The 11,487-nt window shown below is 41.6% G+C and overlaps 1 protein-coding gene across 1 annotated transcript; it reads right to left on the bottom strand.

Moving 5' to 3' along the window:
* Positions 1–1,754: 1,754 nt before the first annotated feature.
* SELENOK (selenoprotein K) lies at positions 1,755–8,306 on the bottom strand. Its single transcript, XM_045862163.3, has 4 exons — positions 8,153–8,306; positions 3,993–4,083; positions 2,431–2,514; positions 1,755–1,845 (listed from the first exon to the last, which is right to left on the bottom strand). The coding sequence occupies exons 1-4, from the start codon at positions 8,169–8,171 to the stop codon at positions 1,755–1,757; spliced, it is 285 nt and encodes a 94-aa protein (XP_045718119.1). The 5' UTR covers positions 8,172–8,306.
* Between the last annotated feature and the right edge of the window lie 3,181 nt (positions 8,307–11,487).

Raw genomic sequence — 11,487 nt, 5'->3', positions numbered from 1 at the left:
TAGCCCTAAAGAGTCCTGCAGGGGAGTTAGGTGGAGGGGCAGGGGGGCGGGGACCATGAATCACACACACAGAGAAGCCATCATGTCCCGAGACTGCCCAGGTCTCCTCTCCACTTATGTGATTTGACAGAATGACTCTGCCATTCACTAGCCATACAATCACAAAACTGTGTGAGCACTTGCATGTTACCTGTATAATGCAAACATCATCTACCTACTGTAGTGTGTCAGAATTAATATGTAAAACATAAAATATCTGACAGACTTGAGTGGTCAGTAAACTGTCTCTATTATCCTTAACCTGAAAATTGTCTTATAATTGCCCCTTATGTTTGAAGATCAGTATGTCACTACATCTCCATTTCCTGGCAAATAGGGCAACCCTAATAAATACTTCCAAATACTTGAACAAATGCTTCCAAATAAATATAAAAATGCTTTTACCAAGGGCGCCTGGGTGGCTCAGTTGGTTAAGCATCTGCCTTTAGCTCAAGTCATGATCCCAGGGTCCTGGGGCCGAGCCTCGCGTTAGGCTCCCTGCTCAGTGGGGAGTCTGCTTCTTCCTCTGCACACCCCACCCCCCGCTTGTGTGCTCACTCTCAAAATCTTAAAAAAAAAAATGCCTTTACCTGAAACACTTTGGTTCAAAGACTGTTCAACACAAAGCAGAATTATCTGTATTATTCATTTTTCCAAGGTATTTCAGTGCCTATTACATGTAGACACTGTTCAAAGCATTGGGGTAAAAAAGACAAAATCCCTAACCTCACTGAGCTTCCATTCTAGTTTAAGAATATGAGAGTTACCAGCGTTCATGGGGGTGAAAGCCAACACGCAGTATCTTAAGCAATGATTTAGAATTCAAATTTGTCAATATAACACAGAAGTCTATGATTTTAAAGACCACCTAGCCAATCTTCATTTTGTAGCTCAGGTTTGCTGGTTATGGCTTTATAATTACCCTGATAATTATATCTGGTAGCAAATCTGATACTCTGTATTGAAGATTCATAGGACAAATATGTTTCAAGATAAAATTGTATGCATACTACTGGAATAAATACAATGTGATTTATTTATAAATGAGAACAAATTAACAATGAAAACTATTTCAGAAGTTAAAAAGGTGACACTAATTGTACTGAATACACAACCTTTTATTTTTCTTCAAATTTGGAGTTTTTTAATCATACAAAGATGAGAAGTCAAGTTTTGTAACCTAAAAATATTTACTTATTAAAACTATATTAATACTTTCACAAACTATACAAAATGATGAGACAAACATGTACATTTATAGAACTGCATGTCAGTCATGCCAGATCCCTGGGGAGGGAATTCCCAGCACGACCTCATTTGTCTGTGAGGACACAGAGCAATCCTTGTTCAGGCATACACATTCAATTCCTTGTCCAGAATGGTCAGTGCTCTACTTCTTGATGGTTTCCCTCAGTTATAAATGTGCATGTCCAGTTGTCTGCTTCCTAGAGCAGACATTTACCTAAAAGAAAGTGTTATAACAATCAGTTACTAGTTATTAATTTGGATCTGCACCAAAAAAATCCAACAATTTTTTTTTAAAACGTTTTTTCAAAAGACACTTTGACAAATTTTTCAAGGGTTAAGATATATTTTTCCAAATAAGATGTCTGAATAATAACAAAGTATTGGGTAACTTCTATTTTCCTGAAGAAAACTTCTCTAAGAAGATATTTTCAAAATGTAATCTCTGCAGAGTAATTTCAGATTTTAAGTTACCTTCCTCATCCACCAGCCATTGGAGGAGGACTAGGGCCACGCAGATGATTAATTCGACCCATTCTTCTGGGAGGGTTGCCTGGTGGCCTAATAAAAGAAAAATTTAATTTCTACTGTTTAGTAGACATCAAGTGGTTCCTTTCAAACACTCAAACAGACCCCTTTCTTTATTTAAAATAGGAACTAACCAATTAGATCAGTAGTTGAGAAAATTCAAATAGTTACAGGGACCAGACACTTAATGCACATGAGAAAAGTGAGTCAAGCAAGAAATTGTGATGACCTAACAGTACTTCCTGTAAATAAACGCCAACTGAAACCCAGCTCCATGGAAATATAAGTCCAACCCCGTGCTGCTTCATCTTCTCTGATTTTCCTTAGCGGTGGAAATCCAGATTCTAAAGTGAAATCTCTAGATTTAATGGTGGTCATCAGTTTTCATCCTCTAATTTAGACTTTTCCCATAGGATATTTGATATACATTTTAGCTTTGTCAAACTGACTCTATCAAATCAGAGGCAACTTGACTTAATTTATAGTAAAGCATTAATTTTGTGAAATAGAATTTAAACCTTATATTTCCATGAGCCTATATCTATCCATCTATAATATTTAACTTAATTAAAATTACGGAGTGGTAAAAATATCTATTATCAATTTAAAAAGCTCTACCCTCTTCCATCATCATATCTGGAATCAGAGGAGTTTCCATATCCTCTTCTCTTTTTCACATCTTGCTGAAGCAGAGTCTTGAAACTGAAACAAGGGGCAGAAAACAAAAATACCGCTTTCAACATTATAAAATGTATCTCCATAGTTTCAGTTATGTCTGTTAACAGATGACTAAACCAACTTAGTTCCAACCCCACATTTCTCGAAGCCAGCTGGACAACACCATATAGCACATGTCTACACAGGTGCTATGTTCTGGGCCAAAGCCACCATTCCTTGTCTTTCTTACATGCTAATGGGTCTCCTTGACAGAGTCAAGGAGTGACTCTGAAACCGGAGCCATCCCCACCTTCCTTCCTCCACTCAGCTATCAGGCCTCAGAGTCTGTTTTTACAGCATTGCACATTCATTTCCCCCACATTTCCCATGCCAACAGACTACCTAATGCTACTTTGCTGACGGAGGAGACTAAGGTGGTGTGCCAGAGGCACAGGGCTTCTGGGAATCCATCTGAATGGAATTTTCTTTACTTGTGGACGGGGAAGAATTTAAGTTAAAACAATATTTTAAAAAAACAATAGGGAGTAGGTGAAATGTGAGACTTTAAGGAAGTTTTGCACTGGGTAACTTAAGGCCCCTCTGTCCCATTGTATCTTTCTACAGAACCATCTCTTCCATTTCCCCCCCCTTCTATTCATGCTACATGCAGTCATCAGATTAATCTTTTTAAATCACAGCGACAATCCAATTAAGTATAAAGATCACAGTCTGCTACTCAAACTTCTCTGTCATCTTTCCTGTGTTTCTTCCACCTGGAGTAACTTCCTCTGATGTCCACCTCCCACAATCATGCCCAGCCCAACACCCACTGTAGTATGAATTAAAGTCAATGAAGTAAGGGGCAGTCTTCCACATCTCTGCATCCCTGCAGTTCTCTGCCATGTGACATTCAAATATAAATAAATAAATAAATATATATATATATTCAAACTTAGCATGAGTAAGACTTGTTGGTAGTTGATGAACAATTTTCACAAAACAGCATGGGAAAGACCAAAAAATGCATTTAGCTAAGAATTGCTTGAAATTATGGTAAAGTTTAAATTTTTGTCTCCTGTGTTAATTCTAACAATTTAAAAAACAAATTTACTACTTGGGATATTTTTTATCAAGGTCTAACTCCCTTGTTGGTTTATTGTATAATATGGAGTAAAAGCTGCACACACTACTGCTGAAACAGCAGAGAGAAAGTGAGGCACTGTCATTTGGCATTAGAATAGGGAGGCCTGGTCCCATAGACGCAGATTGAAATGGTTACCACCAAGGCTAAGCCACAGTCAAGCTACTTAACTATCATATTCATACTTGCCAGATGTTTGGGGCAGCTTTACCCACCACAAAAGTCTTAATTTCACTTAGCAAAAGCTAATAATTAAAATATATACATTATAATTAAAAACTTTCAGAAAGGCTCAGCTTGTTTAAGAACCTCAACATAATGTACCTAATGTACTTCTGTTAACTTAAATATCAGGGCTAGTAAGAGCACTGTTAACACTTACAACAAAACCACAAACTCTGCTATTCCCCAGAAGAAATCTGTTATCAAAGATAATCTCCATGGGGACTGGCTCCGGCTGTCCAATACTTGTCCTAAAGACAAGAAAAAAGAAACTTCAGTTAGTACTACAAATCCTTGACACAACATGTATTACAATTAGTTGCTTAGGGAACAATAAAACTCAATTTTCAACTTGTTCACTCTTCCAGATGGCCAACACAAGGAAAGGTTTGTTATGTGTTCATCCTTCTAAAGAAGCGTTCAGGGAAGTAAAGCTCTATGAGCTAGGGGTCATTCTTTTAACACGTCAAATGTTTTCCTATGTTCCTAATTTTGGTGAGTGACAATTCAGGTATTTTTTTCTCTTTTTAAATTGTGGCAAAATATAAATTAAAAAATTCCCATTTTTAACCATTTTTAAGTGTACAGTTCTATGGCATTAAGTACATTCACATTGTTGTACAACCATCACCATCTTCCATCTCCAGAACTTTTTAAATCTTCCCCCAGCTGAAACTCTGTACCCATTTAACACAAACTCCCCTTTTCTCCCTTCCCCTACTTCTGGCAACCACCCTTTTACTTTCTGTCTCTATGAATTTGACTGCTCGGGGCGCCTGGGTGGCTCAGTCGTTAAGCATCTGCCTTTGGCTCAGGTCATGATCCCAGGGTCCTGGGATCAAGTCCCACATCGGGCTCCCTGCTCGACAGGAAGCCTGCTTCTCCCTCTCCCACTCCCCCTGCTTGTGTTCCCCTCTCTCACTGTGTCTCTCTCTGTCAAATAAATAAAAAATCTTTAAAAAAAAAAAAATTTGACTGCTCTAGGAACCTCATATGAGGACTCAGACAGTATTCTTACTTTGATGACAGGCTTATGTCTTCAAGTCTCATCCATGTTGTAGATGTGTCAAACTTCCTTCTTTTTAAGGCTAATATTCCATCATATGTATAGGCCACATTTTGTTTATGCATACATCTGTTGATGGACATTAGGTTGCTTCGACCCACTGGCTATTGTGACAATTCTGCTATGAATGCCGGTGCATGAATCTCTGTTTATTCCAGTATTTTGAAGAAACAAATGGAATGAGTGAATATAGAAGAATATTCACACCACTTCCACTTTCCTAAATGTGAAAATATTTCTTTTCACTTGCGAAGTCTCTTTCCTGTATAAAAAAAGTTGTTTATACACACTCTTACAAATCTTTACAGTTATGTTAAAATTTCCATAAATCAAAGAGTCTGGGTGTTCTAAGTACTGAAGAGAATTTGCCTTGTTCATTAAAATAACCACTATTTTTCTGTAATTCCACTGTAATGGGATGCTGTTGATTCTAATTATGGATTCCAGGGTTTTTTTTTTTTTTTTTTAAGGTTTATTTATTTGAGAGGGAGAGAGAGAGAAAGAGAGGACATGCACACACTAGCGGGTGAAAGGGCAGAGGGACAGAGGAACAAGCAGACTCCCCACTGAGCAGGGAGCCAGACACTGGGCTCAATCCCAGGACCCTGGGGGATCATGACCTGAGTTGCAAAATCAAGAGTCGCACATCTAACCAACTGAGCCACCCAGGTGCCCGTATGGACTCCAGTTTTGTCTTAAACACAAATGAGGATCTATTTTTCAAACCACTTTAAATAATGGAGCTACAACATGAAAAGTTAGTGCTCTAGTTTTAGCCTTGAGAATTAAAAGGTCAGACTATTTTGGGAGAAGAGCTGTCAACCACCTCTCCTCTCCATTTTCTCAAGGGCTTCACCACACTCACCTCCACCCCCTCAGTCAGGGTCTACAATTCCTCTTTCTTTGTCTGCCTTACTTTCACGGATCCACTTGGACCTGAGCTCTCAATGGAGCTATTGACAAAAAAGGGATACACTTCAAGACAGAGCATGGGTGACGTGCTTGGTTCTGCCTCTTACTAGCTCTGCTTCATTGGCTGATGTGATAGTTTCCTGCTCTGAGAAAAAGTTTTGCAAGGCTAGTCATCATTTAGGATTGCTGAAGAAAAACTCTTGTGACAGTAACAGAAATGTTTCCTCACTGTGAAGTGCTGATAAATTCAAACCTTCCAAAAGACATTTAACTAGAACACATCAATTCCTTCTTTGGGACTCTAAAGAACCCTTTGTATGCACTTGCATTGTTCTATCTTGCTTTTAGCACTTTTCCCTCCTAGTTTCCAAAGGCAGAAACCTCCCCTCCCAATATCCGCAGAGGGAAATAAGTTGCTTGGATGTAACTGGCATTTCTCAACTATAAAAGTGAGATAAAAGGCCTTAATAGGACCTTTATTTATGTGGATCCACTATTAAGGGACAGGTGAGGCTAGGTAGGGGAGGGATAGGTAGTGGGCTATGGGATCAGGCTCACAAAAATCACAAAAATATGGAGGTAAATATGGAGGTGTAAGGAAACCAGAGATAAGGGAACAAACCAGACCACCCTGCCGTAGGTGTCAGAGGTGGGGTCTTGTTATGACAGCTACTTGTGACCAACAAAGAATTACGGACCCTAAAAAGGAAGTAAGCCATTGAAGGTGTTATTACTAGTACTTACTCAGTGGTGCTATCAATAGAGATGTTAAAAGGATTTAAGTTCCCTGGTTAGTTTTCTATAAAAGACCAACCCTAAAGGCCCTCAAGTGGCAACCCTGTCGGAACCCCTCTCACTCCTGAGAGCTTTTTCTTATCCTCACTTAATAAAACTCCCATCGCTTTACTCACTCTCTTGTCCTCGAGATTCATTTTTCGACTCGGTGAGACAAGAACCTCACTCTCCCACTTCACTATGACAATGCATACACACGAAGACATACTACAAAGAATTACTCAATAACGCATAAATAGAAGCTGCCAGCCTTTAGCCACAAAGGATATAACAAAGTCTGCAAGTGCCCCAAACACGATGAAACTTTGATGCTTTTGTGCAGGGTCCATCAACCTACTGGTTTCATTTTTAATTGGGCGAGGAGGAGAGGAGCCATTTTGAAGTGCAGAGAAATGCAAAGTGCACTCGGCCAGAAGACTTCTCACTCATCGCCTTAATCCTCTCTGATGACAGATGACTCAAATAGAACAAGGACCTAGCTCCAGCGATCCCGCTTGTTAAGACTGCACCACGGCATTGATTTCACCTGAGTCAAACAGGTGGGCAGACAGTTTTGGCATTGGTCTGACCCAGTCACACTGTGTCCTTCCTTTCCAGACACTTTTTAAAATTAAAATTTATTTTGGAGAGAAAGAGAGAGCGAGAGATCAAGCGCAGGGGGTAGGGGCAAAGGGAGCGAGAATTCCAAGCCGACTCCCCGATGAGCGCGGAGCCCCAAGCGGGGCAGATCCCACCACCCCCAGATCATGACCTGAGCCAAACCAAGTGTCCGATGACGCTCAACCGACTGAGCCACCCAGGTGCCACCAGACACTTTCTTTGTAGAGTCACTGTATTAAGTCACTCTCAGATTCTCTACTCTGGGAATAGTTACCTTGTTCCTACAGGGGGCGGTGCTTCTTCCCGTGCCCCTTGGAATTAGGGCAAAAAAAATTACGTGTATGACTAGCTACCAACTCCTGGGGGCGGGGGAGGGGGAAGGGAAGCCGACCCTATTTATTTACTTCTCCTCATACATTTTAGAGAAAGACCGTCTAGTAGATAACAGCAAGGACGCTGACAACAGTCACCTCTGCTCGAAACCCGACTGAACCATTAACTACCTTAGTGCTGCTAGGCAACCTACTGGACCTACTGCGCTTCAGCATCTCCGCCCCTAAAACGGGATAGCAAAACAACTACCCGAATAGGGCTGCTGTAGAGACTGAACAGCTGATCGCGAAAAAGTTAAAACAGCGCCTCACACACGGGCGCTACGCAGACGGTGTTAACCCTGTTGTCCTCACTAGCTAAGGACGCGGGCGTCCGAGAGCAAAGACCACGATGGCGACACCCACAGTCAGAAGGTGGGCGAGGGCGCCAGGCAGCCGGCACCGTCGTCACCACCGGGACCTAGGCCCCCGCCTGCGGGCTCAGGGACGCTCGGCTGACGCGGCGCAGGGCCGAGAGACCTCGAGAAAGCCGCGCCGGGCCGGCGGGCGAGGATGGAAGAAACCCGGGTCCGGCTTCCCGGACCAGCGGCCGCCCCCGAAGACCCTACAACTCACCATTCGAGATGTAAACCATCTTCACCCCTTGTTCCCGTCTTCCGGAGCGACTGAGGGGCTTGGCCCCTCTCGGCCTCGGTATCTCCCTCTGCGCCCCGCCCTTGAACGTCACAGCCCACAGTTAGACCAACCGGCGACGGAAGAAGGAGGTGGACGGAACCCATTGGCTGCTGGGAGGGACACGCACACGACTGCCGTTTTTTTTGCGTCGTCACGCTGGCGACTTCCGGTAGAGCGAAGGCTGCCGGGCAGGTGACCGGAAGTGATGTTTGGGATTTAACCCGTAATCGCGCGCCTTTGTGACTCCTGGAGTTGAGCGTTGAAGAGTTCGTGTCCACCGCCCGGTGAAGAGAAATTGTTTTCTAGTTGCTTGATGGGCCCAGGGTCGGGAAGGCGAAACTCTACATGTACAATGGCTTGAAGAAGTGCTGGCAGGAGGAAGTTCCTGAGAATATTCCAGAAGTGTTGATACTTGAGGGTGTGGAGGGCACTGCCTTCCGGCTGAGGCGGTAACCAAACCCCACGGAGCTTTATTGTCCTGTTTTTGGAATATACAGACAGGCACCCACTAGATGTGTTCATTCTTTATAAAACCAGTGTTTCTGCTCTTGGTTCACCAGAAGCGAATGGAATGGTTAGCTCTTGTGAGGCAACCGTGAAAAATAAATCTGTAGCGCGAAACCGTTCTGTTACTGTTTCTTATTGATGGCCACGTGGCAATCTCCTTCCTGTCTCAAGGCTTTAGTACGTGGCTGTCCTACGCGAAGTGCTAATGGCTGTGACCCCCCCCCCCCCCGCCAAGTCCCGAGTGCTCAAGCAACGTGTCAGCTCGAAAAGGTTACCTTTTCGAGATGATTATATTTTGCACTTAATAGTGTTGGTTAAGATTTTAAGAATGTCCTAGAACAAACTGTTTAATGTTGACTTTTGGGGGAGCATTTACCCCCCAAAAAAGTGTATAATAGGACGAGACAGCATCCTTTACTTCTTTTGAGATTTTTGCAGCACAATCATAGAGGATCATTTTTGCAAAAATATTGCAAAGGGTCATTAATTGTACCAAGGACCTTTTTTAACCTGGGCCGTGTCCCCATCATCTTACCTGCTCTACTCTCCTTGCCTTCTAACTGAAATTCCAGCTTCCACCTTTGTCAGGCTTAACCAGTTTTTCACACTGCAGTGATTTTTTTTTTTTATATAGAAACCCTCTCATTCCCTTGTATATAACCTTTAAGACACTAAAATTTAGGGACTTCCTATTGCTCTTAGAATGAAATCCAGTTCATTCTCATGGTCTACAGGCTTATCACGACCTGTCCACTTCATTGTGCCTTTCACTGTACCTTCTGCCACAATCCCCACCCACATTGTGCTCTACCAACATTGTTCTTTTAGTTTCTGGAGCGCCTCCAAGTCTTTCCTGCCTCCAAGACTCTGCACATACTTTTCTTCCACCTGGAGTACTCTTCCCCTGGTTCCCTTACATCACCTCCTTTTATCCTTTAGATCTCAGTTTAGGTGTCACCACTTCTGAGTACCTTTTCCTGGCCACTCATCTCCGTGATTATTTTCTCCATAGTGCTTGACAATGTGAGATTATTTTATTTATCCGGTAATTGATTTTTGTCTCTTTCAAGAAAATAGAAGATCTAAGAAGTCAGGAACCCCACCTGCCTTGTTGCCTTTTATATCTTAAGTTCTATCATAGCCCTTGGCAGATAGTAGGTACCCAAATATTTGTTGGTTGACCTGGGGGTGGGGAGGGGTGGGGGGATATCTTTCTAAAAGGTCCCTAAAAATTTCACCAGTCAACAAAGGAGGATGGGAGCTAACATTGGGATCTCTTGAGTACCAGACTCTGCTATCTCTTCCTTTCCATTTCCCTGTCTTGATCATTTCTTCCTGAGATTTAATGCAGTGATTTCCTGATGAACTACCTTTAGCTTGTCCCACTCCATTTTATGGTATACTTAACTGCCAGTTTAATCCAATTTTGCCTCCTTCCTGCTCACAACCTTCACTTTCTCCCACTCCTGCCACCTAACAAATAATGCCCAGCCTCCCTGGTCTAGCACTGATTCCCTGATATATCTCCTGTTTATCTCCCTGACTTCTAATTTCCTGACAGACCCCTTGCTTTCCTGCCTGTTGTTTCTGCTCATGTGTTTCTTCTTGACGGAAATTTTCTGCGCTTCATAAAATCTAATCCATCCTTCAAAGCGAGGCATGTTCCTATCAAATGGAGTAATGAATGTGAAGGGACTTTGCAAATTGAAAAAAAATGTGTAATTAGTAGCAAGGTGGGTGGGGGACAAAGATAACATTTCCTCTAGTTCCCTAACCTTCAATGTCTAGAACTGCATGTTAACAACTAGCCACAGGTGGCTGTTGAGCAGCTGAAATGTGGTTAGGCTGAATTCATATGTGCTGTGCATACAAAATACACAGTAGGTTAGAAGGACTTAAAATGAAAAAAATGTGAAGTATCTCAATTTTTAAATATTGATTGCATGTTGAAATTACATCATTTTGGGATATTGGATTACATAAGATATTTTATTAAAAGTACTTTTACTTACTTCTTTTTGCTTCTTTAATGTGACTGCTAGAAAATTTAAAATTACATACTTGGCTTACATTTATGGTTCACATTACATTTCCATTGGATACTGCTGGTCTAGAATGAAGATATTGGCCTGGCACAGAAAAGACAGTATATATTTGTTGAATGAATGAATGAATGAATGGTCTTAATACTGGATAACATTTTAGTATATGTGCTGCCAAAGTCAGCATCATAATGAATAATACTTACACAGGGTTTACTATGTGTCAGACACTGTTCTATGCACTTTACACTTATTAGTTCATTTAATCCTTACAATAACAATAATGATAGCTAACATTTATATAGCACTTACCCTGTGCAAATGCAATGTTCTAAGTGCTTTTCATGGATTAATTCATTTAAACTTCAACCTTATCAAGTGGATTCTACTATTATTCCTATTTTATAGATGAGGAAACTGAGTCATAGATAGCTCAAGTGACTTGCCCAAGGTCACACAGCTAGTTAAGAAGCAAAGCAGAGGTTAAGACCAAGAGTGTGGCTCTGTAGTTTGTGCTCTTGACTCCTGTACTATATTTTCTCTCCACTCAGTAACAGTTATTAAAACAATAGTACTCAGCATAGAAGGGGAGGTGGTTTCTGGAGATTGAATGTGTCTCAGTTTTCTCAAAGTTGCAAAATAGCTTCCCCTAGTTTTTCTTTTCTAGACATCCCAATGCATAAAATTTCCGTAAGCCTCAAAGTTAATCACTGCACCAATCCCTTG

The sequence above is a fragment of the Mirounga angustirostris genome, unplaced genomic scaffold (assembly GCF_029215605.1).
Source record: "Mirounga angustirostris isolate CCGP_5_RB_7025 unplaced genomic scaffold, mMirAng1.0.hap1 SCAF_1, whole genome shotgun sequence".
NCBI classification, from domain to species: domain Eukaryota; kingdom Metazoa; phylum Chordata; class Mammalia; order Carnivora; family Phocidae; genus Mirounga; species Mirounga angustirostris.
The sequence above is the reverse complement of the archived record's forward strand: the minus strand, read 5'-3'. Positions and strand labels throughout refer to the sequence as shown.